Below are 26935 nucleotides of genomic sequence, written 5' to 3' on the forward strand. Positions count from 1 at the left end.
GACAAAACTAAGATTGGCATGTTGTTGGTGGCTGGTGTTGACCCAGGCATCTCTGTGTGTGCAAGGCAGTGCACGAGACAGGAAAACAGAAGGACATGGATGAGAACCAGCACAGGCAGGCGGAGGGCCACAGGAACCTGCAGAGCTCCCGGACAGGGGTAGACACTGCTGCAACAGAATGGGACGAAGGACAGAGGCAGGGCCAAGGAACACTGGGCAGGGTGGGATGATGAGCCAGGGGACAAGGTAAACCGTCCATGCAGGAAAACCTAGGTGAGTATCCTGGAAAAAAAAGTGAGATCCCTGCATTATATCAGGTGTGACTGCAGGTGAGTCAAACACTTAGAATACAGGAAACTGTAAAGGGACCAGAAGAAAACCGACATGAATATTTAATCGTAAGTTGGGGGAGATGTTTCTTAAGGTAGATGTTAGGAGAATAGAAGTTACTGGGTGCAGGGTTCTTCAGTCTTCCCCTGTGCTGTCAGAAGGGGGATGGATCGGATCGCACCCACAGCAGGCCCTGACTTGCTGCAGTACAGAGAATAGCATAAAGGACACCCGCCTTCCACTACCACTCCCCATGTCATTCCTCATGCTTGTGGCTTAAGGTGTTTGCTGGTGGGAGCAGTGCTGCAATACAGATCCTCATGTGAACTGAAAACATATTAAAAGGAATGACAATAACAGTTTGCCAAATGAACTTGGTTGTCCGGGATTGAGAATGGTGAGATGCCACTTTGCCGTGAGCAGCAAGTGGGTATCCTTGGATGGGAATACAAAGATGCTTATTGTGCTTCGAGTGTTGCAACATGGGCTTGTTAAACAGATGTGGTCGTCCACAAAGTGGAATGCTTAGCTGCCTCTAAGGCATGGATGCACATCTCCATCTGTTCAGGTACAAGTGTCCTTGCCATTAGTAAGTGCCAACAGCCAGTTAGGAAATAGTGCACAGTGTGTACTCCTGGCGTGGGTTAGAGAAGGAGCTCCGGGGACAGGTGTAGGAGCAAGAAGGGCAAGGCTCTGGGGCTGACCCTTCCCCGTTCCAGATCCATGCCCTGTGAATACCTCAGAGCCTTGTCCTTGCCCATCTTGCAAGGGAGGTGATCTGAGAACAGACAAATTGAACTTACATGGGTTCAGCTGGGGGAAAATGTAGTGTCCACCTGTCTGATAACTCCTTGCTAGATCCTGGGCATGAGGTCTGAATGTCTTTTCCCAGACTCTGGCCCTCACACCTCCTGAGTGTGCCTTGTGAAGTGGGCAGTGGTACAGGTGCTTGAGATAATGACGCGGTCAGCAGCTGACCTGGAGCTTTTCTGGATCCTTGGATTATTCACTTTGAAACAAATAAGTAGCGTGTATGTTTCCAAGAAAGATTTTATGCTGCTTTGAGGTTAAAAGAGGCCAGGTGTGGTATCCCTTGTTGCTGTGATTTTTTTTTTTTTAACTTGACTCCCAGAGGAGCTGCAGTAACTTGGGCATATGTGGGTGTTTTCAACCTGGAGGTGGTATTGGCAGAGACTCCTAAAGGTCTCGGGGTCATGACCCCACAGTGCCTTAGCAGCTGGGGAGCACCATGGAGCACACAGGCCTGTTGCCCTCCGTGCTGCAGCCTATGCCTCATTAGGAGTGTGACAGCGAAGCTGCACTTGACCAGCTGTTAGCGAGGCTGCTAAATCCGTCTCAGCAGCTGGAATTAAGCCCAAGAATGAGAAAGCTTGTTGTTGAGCAACTGGCCCTTCCTGCCAGCAAATCCTCAGGTTGTGCCTGAGTTCCTGAACTGGCCTCACTGGGGATGGGGGAACAGGCACGGTCTTGCCCTCCTTCCTTGTTTTGGCTGCGAGTAAAACTGCTCCGGGAGGGAGAAGTGCTCTTGTACTTGCCAGCCACAAGGGCCACCAACGGAAGTGTCAGGGTCCCACCATAGAGAGATGCCTGTCGCTGTTTCTGTAGGGCTCGCTGGTGAGGCTCAAAGGTTAGGGACCTCTGTAGCTAGCCTAGGCCTCCCTGTCCTTGTGCCGGGGACAGGCTCAGGATGCAGAGATCAACCTCTGACCCCGTCGCCCTGCCCAGCAGTAAGTCCTTAGGCCACTGGTTTTGTCCCAGTGTTAAAGGTGACCCAGCAGGCACTGGCCCCAACAGGCTAAGATGATACACATGTTGGCCTGTGTCATACGCCTCTCCAGAATATCTTTTATCCTGAGTTCTAACATGTGTACTTTTAAAAAAATTCTGAATTTTATGGGACAATTCCATTGGGTCTTGGGATTTCCCTACCCGTCCCCAAATTCCCATCCCCCCGACTAATTTCCCCCATATCATTACAATAGTATAGTCCTTCAAAAGCAGTTATAAGTCCATCAGTCTGTTATATTTAAGTGTGTCTTGACATTGCTGATACAGACAATGCCAGATAGACCAGCATCCTATAGTCAAGATATATGTAACACTTTCATTGGGAGTCCATCTTTGATTTGGAAGTAGAAATGCAATCTGCATTATATCTTCATATCTGGATATAATAGTCTATTACGCTGCGACTCTACATTCCCTTTAATGAGAAGCCATGTAACAAAGTCAACAACAGGAATGAGGTTAAAACACAAATTTTACAGCACCATGGATTTAAACAACATGCTACTGAAGAACTAATGTATTGTTGAAGAAATGAAAAAGAAAACATAAAAGCTTCTTGGGTAGAATGATGCTAGTAAGTGATCTATGAGTCAGTGAAGAATTTGATAAGAGAAAAGAAACTATTTGGAGGAACTGGAAAATAAAAACAAAGATTTCAAAACCCATGGGTTGCAGTTGTTGGTCTTACAGTTTTCATGGAAGGCTGCCTTGTATCAGAGAGAACATACGGCATTTGTCCTTTTGGGATTGACTTATTTCACTGAGCATGATGGTCTCTGGTTGGGACCATCTAGTTGCAAATGGTGGAATTTCGTTCTTTCTAATGACTGAGTAGAATTCACATGGAGCAGATGTACCATAATCTCTTTAGCCACTCCTCTGTGGATGGGCATCTGGGATGTTTCCATGTCTTTGCTACTGTAAAGACAGGCTTACAGACCCCCTTCTCGTGTGCAGTTTTCATTTCCTTTGGATATATTCCTAGGAACAGGATAGCTGGGACATCTGGAAGGTTTATTTGGAGTTCTCTAAGCATTCTCCATACTGAGTTCCATACTGGTTATGTGTATACTTTTCTTAAATACAGCAGTTCATGGTTTGCTTACTTATACTCGTTGTGAGCCATTGGGTGTGGTTTTTCTGGGGACCCTTTTTTGTCCTTGCTGCCCATTTTTGCATGTGCATGCGTACAGGGGAGGGAGTTGCTTCTGAGTTCACTCCTGGTTATAGTTGCCCTGTGCTTTGTGCTGTGTTCCAGAACATGAGCACGTACCTCGTTGTACATATCCTTATTCTGTTTGTGAAAACCCAGCTAAGGCAATGATATCGCCATTTCACTTCAGCATTGGGGAATGCAGGGGAAGTGAGCCAGGGCGTCCTCACCATGGGGGTGTCTTTAAGGGTCTGACTTCCCAGCCAGTCCTGCAGAGGCCCCACTGCCTTCCACAGAGGTGGCTCACAGACAGACACACACACACACACACACGCGTGCGTGCGCGTGGTCGGTTCTGTTGCCAGAGCTTTGAGTGTTTAAGGACCTGAGAGAATACACTTTCACCTCATTTATTTTTCTTTCCCTCCACAGGACCATTTTCCTAGTACTGCTGTTTTCTCAATATGCCAGAAATGTCAAGTTTCCCCTTCCGATTTATAAATCCAAGAAAGGGTGGACAGCGTACAAGCTGCAGCTCTTCAAGATGTTCCCTGTGAGTAGCCCCAAGCACATTGTCACCTTGGGTCTTGGTATAAACTGTTGAGATGGAGAAGGATGTGGTGGCGAGTTTGGGTGCTCACAACCACCCGACTCTGTGGACCTAGGAGGCTCCTGGTCGGAAGCTTGGCCACAGGGCTGATGAGAGAGAGGACCCTGTCCCCAGGGCCAGTGGGTGTGTGTGTGTGTGTGTGTGTGTGTGTGTGTGTGTGTGTGTGTGTGTGTGTGTGTGAGAGAGAGAGAGAGAGGGAGAGAGAGAGATCTGGGCAGGTGCAGTGTTACTGTTGATGACCTGTGGCCTTCCCCAGCTGCAGGGCGCCTCTGAGCTGGGGCTCCGGGCTGTGATGTGCAAGCTGTGTAGTGTCACGGGTGCTGTGTCTGCCTAACCGAGTGTTTCCCTTTGCCCCTTCAGATCATCCTGGCCATCCTCGTGTCCTGGCTGCTCTGCTTCATCTTCACGGTCACGGATGTCTTCCCTCCTGACAGCACCAAGTATGGCTTCTACGCCCGCACCGATGCCCGGCAGGGCGTGCTCCTGGTGGCCCCGTGGTTTAAGGTGCCGTACCCATGTAAGTATCCTGCTGGCCTGTGGTGGGAGGGAGCCCAGGACGGTCTCTGCTCAGACGCCTTGTGGGTTGGCAGAAGTCTCTAGGAAACACAGAAAAACCTTTTTTCTTTGTCCTGGGCTGCATAGCAGGTCTCACCATGTTGGTCAGTAGAAGACGACAGGGTCCCAGAGGGCAGCAGTGAAGTGCCCCTTGCTTGCCCAGCTCAGACCCAGCTGCTCCCTTCTTCCGTAACCCATCGGCCTCTTCAAGCTCTGCTGGGATGCAGGCTAGACAGGGACCCTTGCCAGTGGGGAGTCCTGGGGGCCAGGACTACAGGCAGCTGTAGAGCTGCCAAGTGGGAGGCACCTGGAGATTAGTAAGCAAGTGGCCATAATGTTTTTCACTTGGTCTCAGCCATGGAGATAAATTGATATTCCCCTAGGCCCGGAAGACAGAGCTTAAGTTGGAACCTGAATGTTGGGCAACTCCTTGGAGGGGGTGAGACTGTGATGTGCATTCATGGGTACCACTTACCAGACAGCCCCAGAGGGGGCTTAGAGGAACGCAGGGCAGATCTGTTCACTCGCTCTCTTGTGAAGATGTTCCCGTGTTTGGGGATTTTGTGAGAATCAAGGCCAAAGCTTAGGGTGGGCCCATTTAGTCCCCCTCCTTGGCTCTCTTGTTTTCATAGTTTAAATCGACAAGGAAAAAAGACAAAGCCAAGAATACTAAGGGTGGGGTCTGCAGTGACGCCCCTCTGCCTGACAAATGATGAGGGTTGGCAGGTGTCCCTGACTATACTCAGTACATTTCCAAAAGCTCCAAAAAGCTTTCTCTTCCTAAAACAGCATTCCCATCCGATCATATGTCTCAGTATCCTGTTTCCAAAAGCGTATGTGCACCGTGTATAAGCATACTTGTAATTCAAGATAAAGAGATTAAGGATCTCATGGTGAGGCTGTCTGGCGGAGACGTGGGGACAGGGAGGGCAGCCAGCAGCTCCCCTGCTGAGCGCCACAGGGGACCCAGGAGAAGCAGCTGCCCTGTGTCTCTCATGGGGAGGGGGGTCCGGCCACAGGAGGTGTGGCTAAGCACAGGAGCACACGCAGTGTCACTGGGGTGAGCCAGCGTGGCAGGCTGCTCCTTCACAGCAGCCTGTGCCTGCTGAGAGCTGCTGTGTTGCTGCAGCTCCCCTGGGTGAGGTGGCTGCCTGGAGCGACAGGGCTGCCGTAACTGGGGGAAGTCACAAGGCTGCAAGCGCCAGCCAAGGTTCAGAATGCATGCATGTACCTACGCACACACGCACAGAACGGGGTCAGCAGTTGTTAAGATTACAAATGTGTAGTGTTGGTGTCAAAGTAATAAAATATTTCAGAAGTCAAAATTCAGGACTTCAGGTCAAAGGGAGTCTAAGTGTTTGATTCAGTGGGCAGGATGCTTGGCGTTCCTCATCGGTGTACTGGGTTCAAGGCCCCTGAGAGGCAGCAGGTAATGGCTCTAGGACCTGTGTGCTCGCCATGCACTTGGGAGCCCTGCACTGAGTCCTTGGCTTCAGCCCAGCCCAGACGCAGCCATTGTGGACATATGGGGAGTGAAACAGCTCTGTCCATCTGTCCCTCTTGATCTCCACCTCTCAAATGATTTGGAGGAAGGAAGGGTTTGGGGCCTTGAATTTCCACCGTCCCACGTTTTAGAATATTTACAACTACAGAAAGAATTATCTTAGGGATGGGAACAGGAATAAACACGGAGTTCATTGATGGTTCATATTTGCCTTATACACATGGCCTTAAGGTAGTTTTATTATGATTTTTTACTAGACCTGTATTTTAATTGACCAGTCATGTGAAAATAGGTGTGGAATTTTCTACTCGCGGATTTGTGTTGGTGCTGGAAAAGCTGCCGAGTCTGGATCTGTTCAGGTTTTCAGATTAGGGATGCTCAACTTGTGTGCGGCAAAGATAGCAGCAGAATGAAGCCATGAGGCCATGGCGGTAATGACATGACAGTGTGAGAGGTTCTATAGGAAATTCAAAATGTGACTTGATGGAGAAAGCCTCTGAATGGTAACAAGCCATTCCAAGCCACCCGAGAGGAGGTGTCGGCCAAGTGCATTGCCTGTGGGACAGGTGGAACCAAGACATGCCCAGAGCGGCCAGCACTGGGCTGGAGCAGTTCTCCTCTCTCCCTCAGGTCATGGCTGTGCTTTGAGTTGTGCATCATCTTCCTCTGTGGCTGTGCTCCTACCCAGGCTGCACAGAACAAGCCCTGCAGGTGGCTGTCTGGCTGTCCTACATTTGTCCCACCCCATGACCCTGCCAGGCACCTGCCTGTTGGCGCACCCAGGTCCCTGCCATCCTCCATTCCTGTCTCCTGCCCCATTCCTTCCTTGCAGAGGGACAGACCTCCTCACTTACACTCATGTGACTCACTTCCTCTGAAGTCAAAGCAGTGACCGTGCTCCTAGGTCTTCCGAGTGTTGCTGCGATGCTGGCATCCACAGGAGAGACCTGAGCTGTGCACCGTCTGTGTCTCCCTGCTGGGAGCCTCGTGGGCGTGTTAGAACCAGGGACTCCTGGACCAGGGCTGATCACCTTCTCCAGCACTGCCCCTTCTGATGTTACAAGGAAACGCTTGACTAGTTTCATTAAGTAACATCTGTACCTTCCAGTGTCCACAAAGCTGGGTTTTTAAAGAAATAAGCCTTTTATGAAGAGAATCCAGGCACTCAAAATGAAATTACAGTGGGACTATTCCTTGCCTTTTCGAATGGAACTATTTAATTTTCCCTGAATTTTTAAAAAAGATTTATTCATTTATTGGAAAGGCAGATTACAGAGAGGAGGAGAGACAGAGAGGAAGATCTTCTGTTCAATGATTCACTCCCCAAGTGAGCGCAACGGCCGATGCTATGGCGATCTGAAGCCAGGATCCAGGAACTTCTTCCTGGTCTCCCACACGGGTGCAAGGTCCCAAGCTTTGGACCGTCCTCGACTGCTTTCTGCTTTCCCAGGCCACAAGCAGGGAGGTGGATGGGAAGTGGAGCTGCCAGGATTAGAACCGGCGCCCATATGAGATCCTGGCGTGTTCAAGGCGAGGACCTTAGCCGCTAGGCCACGCTGTTGGGCCCTTCCCTGAGTTTTTAATTTAAGTGCCATCCATGTGTTGGGGAGCTTTGATTCGTCCTTGGGCATGCCTTGCTGTTGGAATTGGTGTGGCTGGTGACTTTTCACACTTGCCCACACGAGGCCTCTGCTGGCTAGAGTGGCCGCAGTGTGTACCCTGCGGTCTGCACTGGGAACCCCTCTCCTGCAGGCTTCCGTCCCTTCTCAGCAAGCGGAACTAAGTTGTATTTAGCAGACACTGAGGGTGGCAGAAGTAGGGAGAGAAGCATTTGTCTTCTCTAGCCAAGGGATTCCTCATTTTTTTAAGGGTTGATTTATTTGTTTTTTTCTTGGTAAGGCAGAATTACAGAGAGGACAAAGATGAGGGAGACAGATCTTCCATCTATACAAATGACTGCATTGGCTGCGGCTGGGCCAATCTGAAGCCAGGAGCCTGGAGCTGCTTCTGGGTCTCCCACATGGGTGCAGGAGCCCAAGCACTTGGGCCACCTTGTTCTAGTTAAGTCATCAGCTGGTAGCTGAATCGGAAACGGAGCTGCCGAGACTTAAATTGGCATCTGTAGGGATCTTGGCACTGTAGATACTGGCTTTACCTGCTGCTGAGCCACCTCTCCAGCCCTTGTTGTTGTTCAGACACAAGGGAAGTCAACCCTTGCTAGGCGCTAACTTCATCACTGCTGTCCCCAGGTATCTGTGCACTGAATTAAGATCTGTTCACAGATTTCTATGAGCTTTGAAATGCCAGTGGATTCTGGACTGTTCTGTGAAGCCTCCAAGGGCTCAAGGGCCGGGGAGGCCTTGGCTGCCCCTCTGGGGGCTCTCACTGTTGGCTTCTCTCCTCAGTTCAATGGGGCCTGCCCACGGTCTCCGCAGCAGGTGTCATCGGCATGCTCAGCGCAGTGGTGGCCAGCATCATTGAGTCCATCGGCGACTACTACGCCTGCGCCAGGCTCTCCTGTGCCCCCCCACCTCCCATCCATGCAATCAACAGGTACATCCCCTGGAGTATGAGTTCCATGCCAGCACCACCCCCGCTCCCCCCTTCCCCCAGCCCCCCAGCATGTGTGTTGTTTTGTGCTTTGATGTGGGGAAGCTTGGAGAAAAACACAAAGGTTTTGATGAGCTGGAGCCATTGTGGTGGGTCTGACAGGTCCCAGACCAGAATCTCAGTCTCTGAGAGACGTGCCACTCCACCTGCCAGGCACTGGCCCTTGCTTGGTCATTTCCAAAATAACTATGTCTGATTTACAGTCTTCCCAGCTGTTGTGTTGTTTTGTTTTCTCTTTCCATATAAATTTAAAAGAGGTTGTTTTTGAGTTGCAAAAGTTCTCTGTTTCCCTCTTGTGGTCCCCCTTTTGGTTTTACCTGCCGTAGCCAGACACTTTTTCCCCTCTTGTCTGTAGTGGAAATAGCAGCAGGCAGGCACCCCTCGAGGTCAGATGCCCATGGCCTGCTGCCCTTAAGGGGAGATGCTGTGTGATTGCTCACAATGGCACTTCTTAGACACAGCGACAGGAAGACCAGGAACTAAAGTATCCAGGACCTAGAGACTTCTGACCTGGGGGCCCAGGGATGGCCTTGCCTTCTGGAAGTTGGTAGTGAGTTGTCCCCAGAGAGGCTGAGGAGTCTAGGACCCAGCCCATGTCACAGCCATTCCCCAACCTGCTTCCCCTCTTGCAGAAGACATTATGTGACAAGCCCAGAGGGCATGCCATCTGTGTACACTGCTGGAGGGGGTTCTGGATAGGGGTTTTCAAGTTCCTATATCTTTTCAGTTAGAGCGACTGCATGTGGTGGTGGCAGAATTTTAATGTTGAAATTAACAGAACAGTTCCTTCCTGCTGACACTGGGTCTTAGCAGTGAAGGACCAGTTACGCTTTGTTTTCAGTGGAAGCTAAGGTGTGTGTTAGTCTTACATGGCAGGAAATAGCTTTGAATTTTGGCCCACATCCTTGGTTCGGTTTATTTTTTTGTTTTCCTTATGGAACCATTACACAATACCCGCATCAGATAAGTGCTTTAGAGAGGGCCTTCTCCTGATTGGCTGAGCCCCACACAGCACGTGGGACTGCTGGTCCTGCCACAGAAGGTCTGGACTGGGGCCTGAGACTGGGTGCCTGACCCCTGCCCCGGGGCCCCACGTGGGTGCTGGTGCTGCAGGTCTGTGGTGTTCAGATGTTCAGGGCCTGGTCCAGAGTGTTTTGCCATTGAACATGTCTTTCTCCCTCCCCTGTGCTTTACCTTTTAGGGGGATTTTCGTGGAGGGTCTCTCCTGTGTTCTCGATGGCATATTTGGTACTGGGAATGGCTCTACATCATCCAGTCCCAACATTGGAGTTTTGGGAATTACAAAGGTACAAACATTTTCCTCATTACCCAGTTGGGCGCCTCGAAGGGTTTGTCCATTTCAGCGATTGGTCTGACCGCTGTGTTTCCCTAAAGGAAGGGACTCAGGTTTGGAGATCTTCTGCCCGCACTCCTGTTTTCCCCTGGAAGGGTGTTGGCAGTGCTTGTGCCAAGGCTTCCCTGCTTCAGGCTGGGCTAGCCCGTGAGGCACTCGGGCTGTCCTTCCTTCACCTACCCACCTGTGCCAGGCCGTGGTTCCAGGCACTCGTGAGGAACACACCGGCGAGTCAAGTGGAGTTTGCGTTGTAACAAGGGCAAGGCAAAGATCAACAGTCAGCAAACCTTACTTTACCGTGACAGACATCCATTGCCAAGGCTTGGGGCAGCGTGGGAACATCAGGGGAGAGCCAGGTGTCACTGAGAGGGTGACCGTGACAGAGGACTCAAGGGTGGAGGGAGAGAGCCTGCAGGTAAACTTGGGGTGGGGAGGTGTTGAGACAGGGACCTCGTGCACCATCTCCCTGGCAGTAAAGGGCCAGCAAGGGCAGAGTCAGAGCAGAGAGCAGACAGTGTGCTGAGGGCCAGCTCATGCCAGCTCTGCCACAGCCCTGGGCACCGATGATAAGGGGATGCCAGTCATTCTGACTGCTGTGACCATGGGGGAGCAGGTAGGGGAGACCTATTGTTTATCACTTGTTTTAGATCAGAGATGAGGTCAGTCTTGGCATTACACAACTCACAGCTGTCAAATCCCAGCAGCTCTTTTCTTTTTCAAGTCAAACGTGATGTTGAGTCCAGTGGGAGAAACAAGCCCCTAGGTCTGTACCTGGCGTGTGCTCACCCCCCAGTTCCAGGTTCTGTGAGAAGCCTGCTCCCAGGCCTTATATATAGTTTTATCACCAGAAAACAAACTTTAGGTCCCATTTGCCTTGAGCATGACATTAAAGAACACAGCCAACCCACTGGCCACAGGTTGTTGGAGCCCACTAGAGTCTGTGAACAGAGGCACCCACTCCACATTGACCCCAGGCGAGACACCGGCCTCCCCTCCCGCCATGGCATGGAGTGAGCAGGAAGTTGCCTGTAGCTGTGGTAGTTGGTTACTGCTGTAAGATTAGACAGCATGTGGGGGCGGATGTAAATCCCAGAGGAAATCTGCCCCCCAACCACCAGCTCCCTGGGAGATTCTATAACCAGATAAAAGGAAACCAGACACTGGGTTTGGCTGATCTTGATGATACAGCCAGGTGGGAGGGAGCAGTACATGGCTGCAGGTGCACACCTGAGCTGTTTGTTGGTTTTTCCCTGAGTTGGCCAGGCTGGGCCCAGAGCACAGTTTTAGCCAAGCTCGTAGCCCCATCTGCTGCCTGTTGCTCCCTGTACCTGGCAGATGAGAGAGGACCATCCCTGTGGGTCCTCTTGGCTGGCCACAGTGAGAACGTAGAGTGTGATGGGCTACAAGCCATACCACTGGAGCCAGTCTGCTGCCACGAGCTGATAGGCACAAAGTTAATTCCAAACCAGATGACAGTTAAAGTTTTGGAACAGGAGGGCTGACTCCTAAGGGGACTGCTTAACAAGCTGCCTCCCTTTCTGTACCCTTTAAGAACAAACACATCCCTTAATTTAGCCAGGGTCACTCCAAGGCCACCAAAGGGAATAAGCTCCTTAAAGTTTTCTGCTGAAACATGTCCAGGGTTGTTGGGGGATAATTATCTTTATTAAAATTTGAATGATGCCCACTTTTTCTGGACAACCCCCCCACCACCACCACCTGCCCATGCTATATCTAATGAGTGAGCTCCTTGGTCTAGCCCCTAAGCTCCTTTGGACCTAGCCATTGGAGTACTTCCCCAGTATTTGGTCAAGAGCAAGGTGTCAGCCCTGGCATTGCCCTGAATCACACGACTGGGTTCCATGAGAAAACTAAAAGAAAAAAAAAGGGAAAAAAAGGTTTAATTGAGTCCTTTGCCACAGGCATGTTGCTGTACCACAAGCCCTGTGCCAGTGCCCTCCCTGCCCAGGAGGGAGGAACTGCTAGCTCTCGTCCAGCTGAAGTGCTTGGGCCAGATCAGGTGAAAGTATGGGGCTCGTCTCCAAGGTCCCACGATTCCACAGCTCCAGCTTTTAGCCTCTCCAGAGTAAAATAGGCACATGCAGCCAAGTTGAATTAGGAGTTTGGTTGCCCATTTATAGTGCCCAGCTGTCAAAGGTTCAACTGCCACAGGTGGTTAGTGGTCACCAGGGATCAGCACAGGTGTCATGGAAAGTTCCATTGAATGGCCATGTGTGGCAGTCTTCGCATTTCGCATGCTTGCTAGCTTTTATTCAGTAGCGGTGTCCACTGTACTTATTTCTCACCTGCTTGGCCATAGGTTGAGGTGATCTTCTCTAGTGTGCCCTGGGGTTTCGAGGAGTTGGAGCCACGTGTGGCCTTCTGTGCTGAGTGTGGTCTGATGTTTGTCCTGTAGAGGGACAGTGTGCCCAGGCAGGGCAGGTGGCTGCTTTGGGCTCTGGCCCTGGCTCTGTTGTTTTTGCCTCATGATCATGGGTAGATTGGGTCCTTGTCTATAAAATGGGTCTTTTCTATAGCTTGCAAGATGGTAGAGGCAATGCCCTGGTGTGAATGAAGCACTTGGCAAAGCCTGTGGCAGACACACAGTGGGCTTCAAGTGCCATCCCTGTGGCTTTGACCTTTTAGTGCATTTGAGGAGCAGAGTCAGTCCTCTCTGCCAGACTACATCTCCTGGCACTGTCCGAGGTCTCTCTGCTTTGCTACATTCCACACTATTGAAGACTTGGCAAAGACTGAAATACAGGATCAGAGTGCAGAGAGAGATACTCCATCCATCCCTGGTTCTCCCTACAAGTGCCCACAAGGGCTTAGGGCTATACCAGGACAAAGCCAGGAGCCTAGAATTCCATCTGGGTCTGCCCTGTGAGTGACAGGAACCCAAGAACTTGAGCCATCTTGTGCTACCTTTTGGGCAGCTGATTCGGAAGTAAGAGTAGCCAGGAGTTGAGCCAGGACCTCTGATGGGTCTACAGGCATCCCAAGCATTGGTCCAGCCCTCTGCACCCTGAATCATACACCTAGGGCCACAGGCTGGGCCATGGTTCAGCAGGAGGTCAGGGGAAGAGGCAGAGAAATTTTCAGGGAAGAGGCAGCCTGAATGAAGACAGGTCTGTCCGTGTAGGTTCCAGGAGCACAGGGGTCTTATGGATGAATTTCTTGGCTGCTGCTTTTTTTGTTTGTTTCTTTTCCCCTGACAATATCCAAGGCAGTTCCAGGCATGATTTTCGTCTGCTGTTTCATGTGTTATTGCCTTTTCCCTGAGGGGCTGCCTGACCCTGCTGGAGGTGTTTGCCCAGGCTTGGTGTATGTCCTGAGAGCCCCTTGAGGACACCACCTACAACTCAGCTTTTCTGTTTCCTGCTGCCAGGCAGTTGTTTGGTTCCAGACACGAGACTTGCCCTTCTGTACTGGCACTGGTTGCATAGCAGGTCCCTGCACAAATGTGGGCTGCAGACCCAAGCCATTTGTCAAGGAAAGTTGCCTTCCTGCTTGCTTGTCCTCTGGGTTTGGGGAGGGTCTGCATGGAGGCCACAGAGATGAACATCTTCATTTGTGCAGAGGAAGGTGCGGCTCTGCTCCCTGAGCTGAGCCTAGCATGCTCTCTGAGAAGCCGAGGACCAGGCTGACATGCTCCATGCTTGGAGCATCCTGTAAGGTTGCCTCCTGAACCCTTCCTGTGTCCAGCGCAAAGGAGGACCTGGGGTTTAGAAAGCCTCTGTGGATGTACAGCTGCCTCTGCCTCCCCAAGTGTTTCTGGAACCTTTTTGCTCAGAATTCATCCTCAGGGCATTTTCCAGGGCAGAGGTCTGCAGGATGAGAGTCTTGGGCCAGACGCCAGTTCCACCTCCTGCTTTCTGAGTGATAGCAGGTTAAATGGACGCTGCTAGAAAGCAGCTAGCAGGTTTAGCAGAGAAGGCTGAGACCACCCTGTGGCGTGTGCTTTAATGTGGCGTGGCAGGAGCCCATGCAGGGAGGTGGAGGTTAGAACATGGAAGAGGCATTGCCCAGGCAGGGGCATTGAGAATGTATGGGAACTGACTGGAACGGGGTTCAGGTGGACAGGCCTGGGCATGCCTGGCATGCTTATGGGACTGAGCTAGGACACAGGTAAGCTTGCCAGCTGGTGTGGCCTTTCTAGAAAGAGCCAGAGAAGTCTGTATAACTTCATGAGTGCTGGGGGATTTAAACACTGACTTCCCCACCTCAGTGCCTTAGTGAGGCCACCACATGGGGGTATACAGAGGCCAGAGGCAGCATGCCTAGGTGGGCGACTGTAGGACAGCTCGGGGACTGCTACGAACAGGGTGTCATTTTGCCTAAAGCAAAATGGCCCAGCTCATCCATGATAGAGGTGAGGATTATGGGACCCAGGGGAGCTGTGAGTACCTTGTACAGTAGTGCCTTTTGAGGTGGGGTGGGGTGTGCTCTTGCAGCAGACCCCAAAGTTCCTGAGAAAAATACCACAAGGAGAAGAAGGTGCAGAGATGTCAAGGATGTGTCTGATGTGGCAGGAAGATGGCCCTGAGACTGTATTGCTTCTGGCGAACTGAAGTGGTGGTGTGAGGAACCCAGAAGAAGAGAAGTAGGCAGAGTGTATCTTTTGCATTTGGCACACCAGAGGGTCACTGAGCCAGTAACCTGATGATGGCCTGAGTTCAAAGGTCTGTGCTTAGGTCACACCGTCCAGGCAGTGGAGAAGGGAAGACGGAGCTCCGGTCACCTACAACAGGGACCAGGGACAGCAGTGGATGGGTGTGTCCACTCTAGGGTCTGGCTGTCACCTGTAGTTATGTATTGAGATCACCATCTGCTAGCTGCAAGTTTAGGGTCATCTGGGGGTCCTGCCGCCTTGCCCCCGAGGATGGTGGTGAGTTTGTGTCTGTTCTGCTGTGTCCTGCAGGTTGGCAGCCGCCGGGTGATCCAGTACGGTGCGGCACTCATGCTGGCCCTGGGCATGGTTGGCAAGTTTAGTGCCCTCTTCGCATCCTTGCCAGACCCTGTGCTAGGAGCCCTCTTCTGCACTCTGTTCGGTAAGACTCCACCCGCTGCCTCCCCTGGGCTGTTTTCCTTACCTTCGCGCATTTTATGAGGGAAACTGTGTTGGTGCTGATGGTAGGTAGCAGTGTCCCTTTCAGAACCATAAGGATGCTCCTTCCAGAAAAACCCCTGCATCATACCGAGCTCAGTGTGTATTCATGGTATATCAGCACGAAGAATAATTACGCCATGAAAAGGGAGATAGAATCTACCTCTTTACTGAGCGTTTTTGGCTGATTGGAACCTCTTGGTTCTATGAGTGGGCCTTGGCCTTTCTGAACTGACTGCTGTTATCAAGGGGGCTTGTAGGTCACTTGCAGCCATCAGGGACTTTGCACCCAGGAGTTGGGTACATTTCCCGATTCAACTGGATGTTTGCTCATGCCCCCACCCCTACCTCTGCTGCCCTGCTCCTGGGTTCTCAGCCTGTTCCTGCTGGGTAGAAGGGCACCAAGGGAGCCTGCCTTGGTCCGTGCCATGCTGGGGCTGCACTGGGAACCCGTGCATCTTGCTGTCCTCCCCTGCAGGGATGATCACAGCTGTTGGCCTCTCGAACCTGCAGTTTGTTGATTTGAATTCTTCCCGGAACCTGTTCGTGCTCGGCTTCTCCATCTTCTTTGGGCTCGTGCTTCCCAGTTACCTACGACAAAACCCGCTTGTCACAGGTAAGGGCAGCAGCCAGCAGTCTCAGGGTAGCGGTGGGGGAAGGTTGGAAGCACAGACAGCTTCTCCCCTGACTCTGGCCAGGGCAGCTCTCCGTAACAGCTGCACCCGTGACAGCTGGGAGCAGGGTTCTCACTGGGTTCAGGACACCTGTTCTGCATAACTCATGCTGCGTTAAGATCTAGAATCTCTTGTTAAGATTTATTTTGTTTATTTGAAAGACAGAATTACAGAGTGATCTTCATCTGCAGGTTCTCTCCCCAAATGACTACAGCAGCTAGGCTGGAGCCAGGGGCTTGGAGCTCCACTCACAACTTCCAATGTTTTCCCAGGTGCATTAGCAGGCAGTTGGATTAGAAGTGGAGCTGCTAGGACTTGTACCAGCAAAGCAGCAGCTTAATCCACTATGCCACAGTACTGGCTGTGCAACTATGTTACCCCCAAGATGTATAACTTCTTTTTTTCTTTTTTTTTTTTAAGTTTTTTTTTTAAGTTTATTTTTATTGGAAGATCAGATTTACAGAGAAAAGCAAAGAAAGAGAGAAAGATCTTGCATCTACCGGTTTATGCCCCAAGTGGCCACAATGACTGGAATTGAGCCGATCTAAAGCCAGGAGCCCAGAGCTTCTTCCAGGTTTCCCCCATGGGTGCAGTTCCCAAGGCTTTGGGCCGTCCTCGACTGCTTTTCCAGGCCACAAACAGGGAGCTGGAAGGGAAGTGGATCTTGCTGTTAAAATTACAGTGACTTTCAGTTCCAGATTAACAGTCTTAATTCCTACTTTTTATTTTTTTAAACATTTTAAAAAGACTTATTCTTTTATTAGAAAGGGAGAGAGAAGAAGATTTTGCATTTGCTGATTCACTCCCCAAGTGACCAGGATAGCCAGGGCTAGTCCAGGCTGAAGTCAGGAGCTGAGAACTCCATCGAGGTCTCCCATGTGAGTGGCTGGTGCCCCGCCGCTGGGACCATCTTCCGCTGCTTTCCCAGGCACGTTGGCAGGGAGCTGGATCTGAAGCAGAGCAGCTGGGATTCAGACCAGCACTTTATGATGGGATTCTAGTGGTGGCTTAACTTGCTGTCCCACACCACAAGCCCCAATTGCTGCCTTTTATTTTAGTGGCTCAATATTGTGAGAAATGGACAGAGAAGGAACCTTATTTTTTATGGGTTTTTTTTTTTTTTAAGATTTATTTATCTTTTGGGAGTTCAGATATACAGAAAGAAGGAAAGACAGAGAGAAAGCTCTTCCATCTGCTGTTTCATGCCCTAAGTGGCTGCAGTGGCCAGAACTGAGCCAGTTCGAAGCCAGGAGCTTCTTCCTCCAGGTCTCCCACGTGGGTGCAGGGTCCCAAACTTTGGGTCGTCCTTGACTGCTTTCCCAGGCCATAAGCAGGGAGCTGGATGGGAAGTGGGGCCACCAGGATTAGAGCCGGCGCCCATATGGGATCATGGCGTGTGCAAGGTGAGCCCCATACATACATTTTTATTTGGTTTGGCTGGAAGGTGAATTTCAGGCGGGATAAAATAAGGCATTTTAAAAGGAATAGCAGAGTGACATTTATTGCGTTCAGAGTGCTATACAGCCGCCTGTCCTGGTCGCTAAAGCATTTAATCAGTCTGAGCCAAACTCTGTGCTTGGTTAGCAGGAAGGTCCCTTCCATCAGCCCTGGCACCGTGCGTCGGCCTTCGGTCTGTGCGGATCCTCCTGGTCTGGGCTCCTGCAGCACGGGCCCTTCACGGCTGGCGGCGTGCTTGTGAGAGGCATCCGTGTCCGTGCACACCTGCTGCATACTCTGCCCCTTTGCACCATCGCATAACACACCAGTGTATGCGTGTGCCCTAATTGGTGACCTCTTCCTCTGCCAGCGGTGCTTGTGGCTGCCTCCGTCTTGGGCCGTTGTGAGTCCTGGTGCACATGTACCGTCAGAACTGTTTTTTCACAATCGTTACGCTCCCTGAAGTTGCCACGGACAGGTTGAACAAGTACTGAGCCACCCTTGGTCTTTGGAGAGCTGTGACTAACGAGCCCATGAAACTTAGCACTCCTGTCACAGGCTTCTTGCACACGGCTTCAACACGGCACAGAGCGGCCCGTGTAAGCAGCAAAGCTACCAGCAGGCAGCACAAAACAGGGTAGAGCTGAGCTAACTGGGCTGCCGTCCGCATGGGCGGAACTAAAAAGCCAGCGAGCGCATCTCTCCCCTGGAGTGACCTCAGCTGGGACTGTGTGGGTCGGGTGACTTAGGCGGAGAAGCACTGCTTATCTTCATTTTGAGTTTGCAAATGAATGTCAGTGCTCAGGGAAATTCACCAGGAGGGACTCCGGGAGTCACCAGCTTGGAGGGTGTCAGTTCATGTTTTCATTTGCCCCGGATGTACACCTAGGAGTGGACTTGGTACTTCCTGACTAAATCTGTTTGTCCCTTTGAGGTTATGCCAGACTGTTACACCTGGCTGGGGACTCCTTAGTAACAACGAGATTAGTGAACAGCCGAGCTCTAGTGTGCAACACAGGACACCAACAATTCTGCATTCCTGGTACCACAGATGTTTTTGCTGCCCTGTTACTCATATCCGTCCTCACCTTTGCAGCATTTCTGTTTCCGTCTGCCCACAATACCCCAGTGTCTTCATAGCTCACTAAGGGTGAATGTCCCCATTTAGTTCGCTTTCTGGGTTCCCCTGGGCTCCCTTGTTCCTTGTGGAGATGTCCTTAGGTCACTGACAACAGTTGTAGTTCCAATGTGACCGGCCACGGCTTGTCTACGTATGTTCAGCTGAGGAGCTCACCCTGCCGTGCACTGCGCTGAAAGACTTGTGCGCATCCACTGCTGCTTGCTGAGGCCAGGCCGGCCCTGCCTGCTACGGCCACACCCCCCATGGCTGCGTTCTCTTTCCAGGGATAACAGGAATCGATCAAGTGCTGAACGTCCTGCTCACCACCGCTATGTTTGTGGGAGGCTGTGTGGCTTTCATTTTGGACAACACCATCCCAGGTAGGTGGCAGGTGTCACTTGCTCATTACATGGGTTATCCCCGCCCCCAGCCAGGCAGGGAGAGTAAGTGGTTAAAACCATCTTCCAAAATGTTCCAAGTATTCCCTCATCGTCCACATGGTTCTGGATTTTGCAGCTAAACTGCTTAGCTTTGGTGCTGTTGCTGAATGACTGCTCAGTGACAGCAGGTGACTCCCCAGTGTGGCAGTGGGGTGCCTAAGGCACACCCCAGGCTCCAGCCCAGGGAGCCTGTCTGTGCCCAGGGCAGTGCTAAGTGTGACTATGATCTGTGAACAGCCTGTGGCACTTGCATTCAGTGATGCCAGGATCCATGGCATGAGAGGCCTAGAGCTGGCCCTTCTTCTGCTCCCACTGCTCCGGTTGATGGCTGTGTCCTGGGCTGAGCCCGGGCGAGCACTGGGGCTGAGGTGTTCCTGGGACACTGCCCCGTGCCATTGTAAAATACACCAAGAAGGGTGGCTTGTGGTTTTTAGTGAGTTTTTTTTCTCTGGAAATAACCCACCTCCAAAAGCCTGAATCAGAGGTGTCTGGGGAAAGAGGGAGTAGACGGGCCAGGCAGAGGGAATCGCATGCACGGGTGATTGGGACCATTAGGTTTAAGACAGTAAGTCCGTGGTGGGCATCCTCTTCCTGTCCTATCAGAGCTGCTTGAGAGAGAGGGTGCGGGGGTAAGGCAGAAGCAGATTAAATCGGCCTTTCTGCTGAAGCATCCGTGAGAGGACACAGCTTGGATTTGAAGAGGTTGTAAGCATCCTAGTTAGCACAGTGTAGGATGAGGCTCACCCAGGCCTGGGCAGAGAAGGGTGCCAGGTGCCCCCGTGCAGCCAAGAAGCAGCTGCCCATGCCCTTCCTGCATGCCTGGTGAGATCGGTGGCAAGATGGCCAGAGGGCACTGAGCTCTGTATGTCCTCATCATGCTCCTGGTTTGTCTGTCAGCACAGAGTGACCAGGAGTGTTACAACAGCGGGAATTCAGTTATAGGTAGGGCTCTGGCCACATGCAGCAGACAGGTGCGCACACACACACACACACACACACACACACAAATAGGGCCAAGTGTCCCATGAGTTCAGGATGTCTGGATGGGCCGAGTGGTAGGGGCCGGCTGAGGAAGGTGTCATGTGATGTGTCAAGATGCCAGTCCTATTTTGCAAGCTCAGAGTGGCATTTTCAAGAGGCACCTTTTGTTTATTATGTGATGAGACAGGAATTGGTTCAGTGGAAGGCAGGAGACCAGTTAGAGGAGAGTAGAAGGCTTGGAAAGTAATGGTGTAGCCTGAGTCAGATCTCAACAGTAACTGTAGAAAGTATGGATTGCCTGCCAGGTCGGGGGTATGGAGCATAAGTGAATTCACCCAGAGGATCGAGGGGGCTTGGTGTACTGTGGGTGACCGGTTTGCATAGCTGGATACCCAGATCTCTTGGGCTCCACAGCCTCTTTGTTGTCACCTGGCAGGTGTGAGCCAGGAGGTGCTGCAGTGGGCTGGTGTGTGCAGCGTGGCCTTATTATCATGTTAATCTATGCATTTCCGTGTGTGTGTGTGTGTGTGTGTGTGTGTGGCAGGTACCCCAGAAGAAAGAGGGATCCGCAAGTGGAAGAAAGGTGTGGGCAAGGGGAACAAGTCCCTGGATGGCATGGAATCCTACAATCTGCCATTTGGCATGAACATTATTAAGAAATACAGATGCTTCAGCTACTTACCCATCAGCCCAACGTTCGTGGGCTACACATGGAAAGCCTTCAGGAAGAGTGACAGCGGCCGGAGTTCAGATGAAGACTCACGGGCCACGGTATAGCCCTAGCTGCGCCCTGTGGCACAGCCACAGCAAGGCACGTCCCTGTAGTTTCCCTTGATGAGTAACAAGAAGTAAAATCTCTGTCTATCTGCATTTACATTCTGCACCCCAGAGCTAAGCACCGTGCTTCTGCACAGTGGGTGTGTGCGTGTCCCATATGGTGTCTCAGCTGACTCCTTTCTTGAAGCCCTTGAAACCCTTTGAGTGTCCACTGCTGGCCATGGTCACTGAACTAGAAGTTGCAGCCTATTCTGTGGGTGTTTTGGAATCTTGCAGCAGTTCCTTGCTTCAGTCCCCTCCACCATCCAGCGCTGGCTTTTCCAAACTGCCCCCAGGTCCCAGAAACCTTCTCTCAGAACCACCTGGATGGGCTTCCTTTGCACTCGATGTCAGCTTGCACCTGTAGAGATCCCCTTCTCTGGCCCTGTATCCTCACATCGTCACAGTGGATCGGTCAGGCAGTGTTATGGTCCCCGTATACCTGTAAGCCGGAAGGAGGCTGATGATCTGATGAGAAACAGTGACGTGGCTGCCCTCAGCCCAGACGTGGGCTAGGGTAGGGTCTGGACAAATACTGAATGCAGTTCTTTGGTGGGTAGCACGTGGTAGGGGACGGATTGGAGGAGAAGGCAAAGAACCCAAAGTTCATAGGGTTCTCAGTTGCCCTTTCTCTTCCCACCAACCCTGGCCCCTTTCAGTGGCTGAGACACCTTAACGGGGCATTGTTCGCTGATGGCTGCCGTGACGGGTTCTCAGGCCTCAGCAGAGGGCGCCGCTCAGATGTGCGTCCGGCTTGGCTCTGCTGTGACAGGTGTTCCCGTCACGCGTGTCTCCCATTACGAGGTCCTCTTCCTATTTAATGTTATTGACTCTAGCAGATTTTTGAGATCAGTGTTTTCCCCCTTGACCCTCTCCCTTTGCCTCCCTGTTACGTGTCCCCTGCCCTCTTACCCCTGTTCAGAGAAGAACCAGCATTTATAAAGCTGTGGACACCATCAGGGAAGCTTATTGTAATGGCTTTTGAAGGCCAGTAACCATCGTTGTGGTTGTGTTTTGTATTGCTTGATACCATGAAAGTGTAAATACTGTAATTGCCTAATCTATTTATCAACACTGACTACTGGACCAGAGCCCAGACACCATGGGTCAAGTTGCATGTGAATTTGTTTCATGAAGAAGGGGAGGTGGGCCTGGCCGCTATCCGAGCCGCTGGATTGGATCGTGCATCAACCTGCTAACTTCATTCCTCCACTTCCTCTGTCACTTCTGGCTCCAGAAGACTTTCTGTGGGTTGTCACGTGACCTTGGCCTTGCAGAGGGGGAGGTTAGAGCAAATACTTCCCTCCTCTAAGCTGTTGGCCGTAGGCAGTACCAGTAAGAAAAGCAGCCCCAGGCTTTGCCTATTAAAAGTGCTCTCATCAGTAACACTAGAACTCCCAACTGACAGAATGACTCTTAGGAAAACCTGAGTCCCGGAGTCGAGCCCTCACCTCAGGGACTCATGCTTGTCCTGGCTGAGCTTCGGTCAGCAGCAGGGGCTTCCAGAGGCAGCGGCACATCGACTACCCCCAGCCCTGCACAGTCACCACCTTGCCGCATCTGTGGTTGTGTGGCTGTAGCCCCAGATCCCCGGACAGCTCAGAGCCATTACATTGTTTTGCCAAATCTGAAGTAAAGAACTTAGATCTAAATTGCATTTCCTTTTGTATGGGTCTTGTTTTATATATATATATATATATCTATGTATGTGTGTTCAGTGCAGTAACTCCGGAAACACGCTGGGCAGCAGTTCCCACCCTCTTCACTTGGTTAGCCCTTGATGCTTTCCTGCATCGTCTGCCTGTAGTTTTCTGCTGTGTCCGGTGATGAGGGAGCCTGCCCAAACGGCCCAAACACGGGTAATGGACCAGCCTGCCAGATGAGTGCAAGGAGCAGGTGTGTAAAGAAAACAGCAGAGACACAGATCATTCAGGCACAAGTTCCCCCAACTTGACCTCACCAGGGCCATTTCCTGCCAGTGTGTGCCCGTTAGGCAGATGCCCACTGCTGCTGAGACCCCTTGGGTTTGAGCTCTGCTCCTCGGGGGCAGGGGAGGAGCTCTGCAGTCACCCACACCTCCAACTGGAATCGGGAATCTGGCCTTCAGTTCCCATCGGGGCTTACACGTAAGGTTCTGTCCAAGAAGGAACTGGGGAAAGGGCAGCCTTACAGTGCTGAGTCCAGTGCTTTTGCAAAGCCCCAAGTGATTGGAAGCCACCTGCGCACCAGATACACACATGCAAGCCATTTTAGGGTCTGCTGCTCCTGGTAGCAGGTGCATCACAGGAAGTAGTCTTCTCATCTCCTGCTTGGGTAAAGCACACACAGAAGTTGTTAAGGAGAAACACGATGTCTTGTGTGGGCTACACTTCCTGTGCATTGGTTGGCTTGCATTGAGGGGTATGTGCAACCACTGTATTTTGCCGATAGGGTATTATCAAATATTTGGGTTGCAAATTCCCTCTTGGGGCATTCTGCCCCAACGTTCGCAATGATCACCTCCCCTCCACCTGTACAGGTTACCTGCCTGAGCCCTAAAAGACAGTGTTTATGCTGGCCATGCTTACATGCAAAGCAGCGCACGCTCGGATGGATGGGAGAGATGGCCATATCCACAGAGCGGGTGGGAACGGGGGTTCTCCCCACTGACTCACAGACCAATGGAAAAAGGCTCTTTGCTCTCCTTAAGGAGTGGAAAGATTCAGATCCATGGATGCATGCACACAGCGAATCTGTTTCCGGGAGGTTTCTAATATTTCTAATGTTCTTGGTACGTGTCTTGAGATTGACCACGGCAAGTCAAGAGGCCCAGTCAAGCCTTGCGGGAGGAAGCACCATGGGTCTTGGAAATTTCCCTTTTTCATGATAACAAATTCACATGCAGGATTTGCTTTATGCTGTAGAATACTGACTTTCATGACAACTTGGTTTATGCATGAATATTGCAGTATTTCCATATAGTAAAATAACATTTCTACCCGGGATAATAGTCACAGTTTTCCAGGGAGGGAATGGTATAATTTTCATGACAATGTCATGTGATGATAGAAGTTCTCCATTGACGAATCTCTAGTATGTGTGTATACTTTATTTACCCATATGTGTATTTTACAACCATGAGCAAAGTCGCTGTCTCTTTCATTCGTGCCCCTGCTGAAATATTGATACTAGTGACTTAGAGTTGAAGTTGGCAAGTCTCATGCCACATGAGTGGCCAGGCTAGACGGAAGATGCAGAAAGACCTGGTGGCAGAAGCTCCTTTCAGAACCCTCGTGCCACAGGGAAGGGGCTGTGCAAGCTGTGTGCCCTGTGCACATGACTGCAGGCCTGCTGCTGCCCCGAGGGCCCCCTCGCCTGGCCATCACCGGTTGCCGGCTCTGTGCATCCAACCCTGTCCCTGCTGTGTCTCCCATACCTGGGTCTACACCGAGCTTCCTTCTCTGAGAAGACACATGTTGGCTTCTGGAGGAGCAGGGAGTGGAGGCTGTGTGTTATGTTCTGTCATCTTGCATATTGAATATAGAGAATGGGGCGTCTCCCACCCACCACCCCTCGTGTGGTCAGAACCTGGTAGTCCCAGGTGGTCCCCGTCCACCAGTAGAAGCATCCAGCTCGTTAGTGGAACAGCTCCCCAAACAGGCCCAGCCCATGGGTGGGAAGTTCTGGACCTTGCTGCCCTGGCACCCACTCCCAGCTTCCTTACATTAGCCGTGCGTGTGTGGCCACTGACTACCTGTGCACATCCTCTCTGGTGCGGGCCCCATGGTCTGAGAGAGAGAGAGAGAGAGAGAGAGAGAGAGAGAGAGAGACGTACCTGCCTGTCTGATTGTCCTGAACACGGCAGGGTTGACTCCATCTGCCTCTAGTTTTGTGACTGACTTTGGCTGTGTCCCTTCCCAGGGTCCTGTTTGTTTGTTATTTTTATTTTGCATACCGAGGGGGTATTTGGGGTGGGGTTGTTTTTTGAGATGTGTAATTCTTTTATGGAGTTTTTAAAAAGAATTTTCATATTGTTTTTTCTAACATGGCTTCATTAAACGTTTAAGTATTTTAAAAATATGTAATATTTGGACCAGATGTTGTGAATAAATAGTAGAGATAAAGCTATTTTATTCTGTATTTTTAAAACTGTTCCGTACAAATAAAAAGTTCTCCTGGATGCAGTTTCGCCGTCTGCTGTCCCTTCTTTGGATGATTATATACGTATGTGGAAATGGGAAATTCAGTTCAGTGAGTGCACACACGTACATTTTTGTTGTTGTGTGCTCAGGAGACCAGACCATGGAAAGTGGTGGGAAAATACAGAGTGCTCCCTTGCGAAAACCAGTGACAGTGGTGCAGGCTGGATCCTTAGCAGGAAGTGCCATGGGGCTGGTGGAAAGGGTCTCAGAGATGCCAGAAATCTTGCGTGGATGTTGTGAAATTAGACAGTTAGCATGGGAACATTATCTGAACGTTGGTGGCATGCTGGGGACGGTAACCCGAAAGTTCCACACGAGGGAGCAGAGGGTCCCTGGGCAGCTTCAGTCCCTCTCGGGCTGGCTCTTCAACCTGGACCAGGAGTTGCTGAGCTGTGAGTGACAACCAAGGGCCGCTGCTGTGCTGAGGCTCCACTCGCGGCAGTGTGGCTCCCTGGGAGTTAGAGGACCCGGCGGCCAGAGGTGCTAAGATGGGTGGTCACTGCACAGCTTCGGGCCCTTCTCTAGCCCGTGTTCTTGGGCCACTTGGGGACCTGAGCCTGCTGCTGCCGTTTCCCAATACCCTGACCTAGGGCCACTGGTGGGAAATGGCTACAAGATGGATTGTTTCACCTTAAGTCGCATACGAGGGCCTTCACAGGCCTGCGGAGGAGGAGCCAGTGTTGAGGTGCACGAGGTTAAGGCACAGTTTGCTACGTCCATCTCCCATTTGTGGAGGACCTGGACTGGAGACCTGGCTGCTTCGTCTCTGTTCCAGTTTCCAGAGAGGTGGGTTTATGGAGGTCTCATTTTTTTCTGTTGTATTCCATGTTGGCAGCTTCCTCAGTAGAACATTTTGTGTCACACTGTCCTTCACCTCTCACTACTAACATATTCAGGCACCTATTTTTTTAAAACTATCTTTTTGTTTTTATTGCAAAGTCAGATATGCAGAGAGGAGGAGAGACAGAGAGGAAGATCTTCCATCAGATGATTCACTCCCCAAGTGGCTGCAATAACTGGAGACTGAGCCGATCCGAAGCCAGGAGCCTGGAGCCTTTTCTGGGTCTCCCACGTGGGTGCAGGGTCCCAAGGCTTTGGACCATCCTCAACTGCTTTCCCAGGGCACAAGCAGGAGCTGGATGGGAAGCAGGGCCACCAGGATAAGGACCGGCACCCATTTGGAATCTTCATGCATAGAAGACAAGGACTTTAGTCACTAGGTTACCACGCTGGGCCCCAGACAGCTATTTTTTTTTTAAGATTTATTTATTCGGGCCCAGCGCGGTGGCGCAAGAGGTTAAGGTCCTCGCCTTGCACGCCCGGGATCCCATATGGGCGCCGGTTCTAATCCCGGCAGCCCCGCTTCCCTTCCAGCTCCCTGCCTGTGGCCTGGGAAAGCAGTCGAGGATGGCCCAAAGCTTTGGGACCCTGCACCCGCGTGGGAGACCCGGAAGAGGCTCCTGGCTTCGGATCGGCATAGCATCGGCCGTTGCGCTCACTTGGGGAGTGAATCATCGGATGGAAGATCTTCCTCTCTGTCTCTCCTCTCTGTATATCCGCCTTTCCAATGAAAAAATAATAATAAAAAAATAAATCTTTAAGATTTATTTATTCCATTTTAAAATTTTTTCTAATAATACATTTATTTTTTATGTTTACATAGTTAAGAAGGATGCATGCCCATTGTGAACTACTGTAGGGTGAGGAGAGTCAAGGAATTGGGGGAAGTGGATGAGACAACTGCCTCCAATCTCCTTTTTTCTTTCTGTATCAGAGGAAAGTAGAAAAAGAAGGGGAGAAGGCTGCTTCCAGCAGCTCAACTACACTGAGTACCTGGAAAAGGGGCATGGTTACTCGACGTCCTCCCCGGGTTCCCAATGTAGAGCATGTTCTGAGGTCACTGCTTAAGTGGTTTCAGTAGTTCTCAGTTGATGTCGATTTCTTTGCTGCAAAGTTAAGGAGATCCTTCCAAGGTCCATTGGCTGACAGTCCACCTTAGAGTCTCAGCTCCTCAGATGCTCGCTGTCAAAGTTCAGCGAGGAGAGCTGTCCCATTTCTTCTGCCCTCCGTGGTTATAGACCCTCCGTGGCATGCATCTGGGCATGCCATCCGCTGCACAGGCTTCAACAACTGGAGACCCAGTTCTGACACACGCACTCCACCGTCAGACCACAGATGCTGTGATTCTCCCTCTTGGACTTCTGACTCCAGTGGTACAGTTGGGGGGGTTCCCCAAAGAAACTTCACCAAAGGT

At 51.2% G+C, this 26935-nt stretch overlaps 1 protein-coding gene across 1 annotated transcript in view; it reads left to right on the forward strand.

The window, feature by feature from the left end:
- Positions 1–24660, forward strand: part of SLC23A2 (solute carrier family 23 member 2) — a 109055-nt gene extending 84395 nt beyond the window's left edge. The window contains exons 9-16 of the mRNA XM_040980997.1: positions 3725–3845; positions 4263–4419; positions 8367–8514; positions 9773–9878; positions 14847–14976; positions 15511–15648; positions 18548–18643; positions 20229–24660. Of these exons, the coding sequence (XP_040836931.1) occupies positions 3725–3845; positions 4263–4419; positions 8367–8514; positions 9773–9878; positions 14847–14976; positions 15511–15648; positions 18548–18643; positions 20229–20461 (1129 nt within the window). The 3' untranslated portion in view covers positions 20462–24660. The remainder of the gene's footprint in view (positions 1–3724; positions 3846–4262; positions 4420–8366; positions 8515–9772; positions 9879–14846; positions 14977–15510; positions 15649–18547; positions 18644–20228) is intronic.
- The last annotated feature ends 2275 nt before the right edge of the window (positions 24661–26935 follow it).

Source organism: Ochotona curzoniae, unplaced genomic scaffold, assembly GCF_017591425.1.
Source record: "Ochotona curzoniae isolate NIBS_2020 unplaced genomic scaffold, NIBS_Ocur_1.0 contig_3520, whole genome shotgun sequence".
Classification (NCBI taxonomy): Eukaryota; Metazoa; Chordata; class Mammalia; order Lagomorpha; family Ochotonidae; genus Ochotona; species Ochotona curzoniae.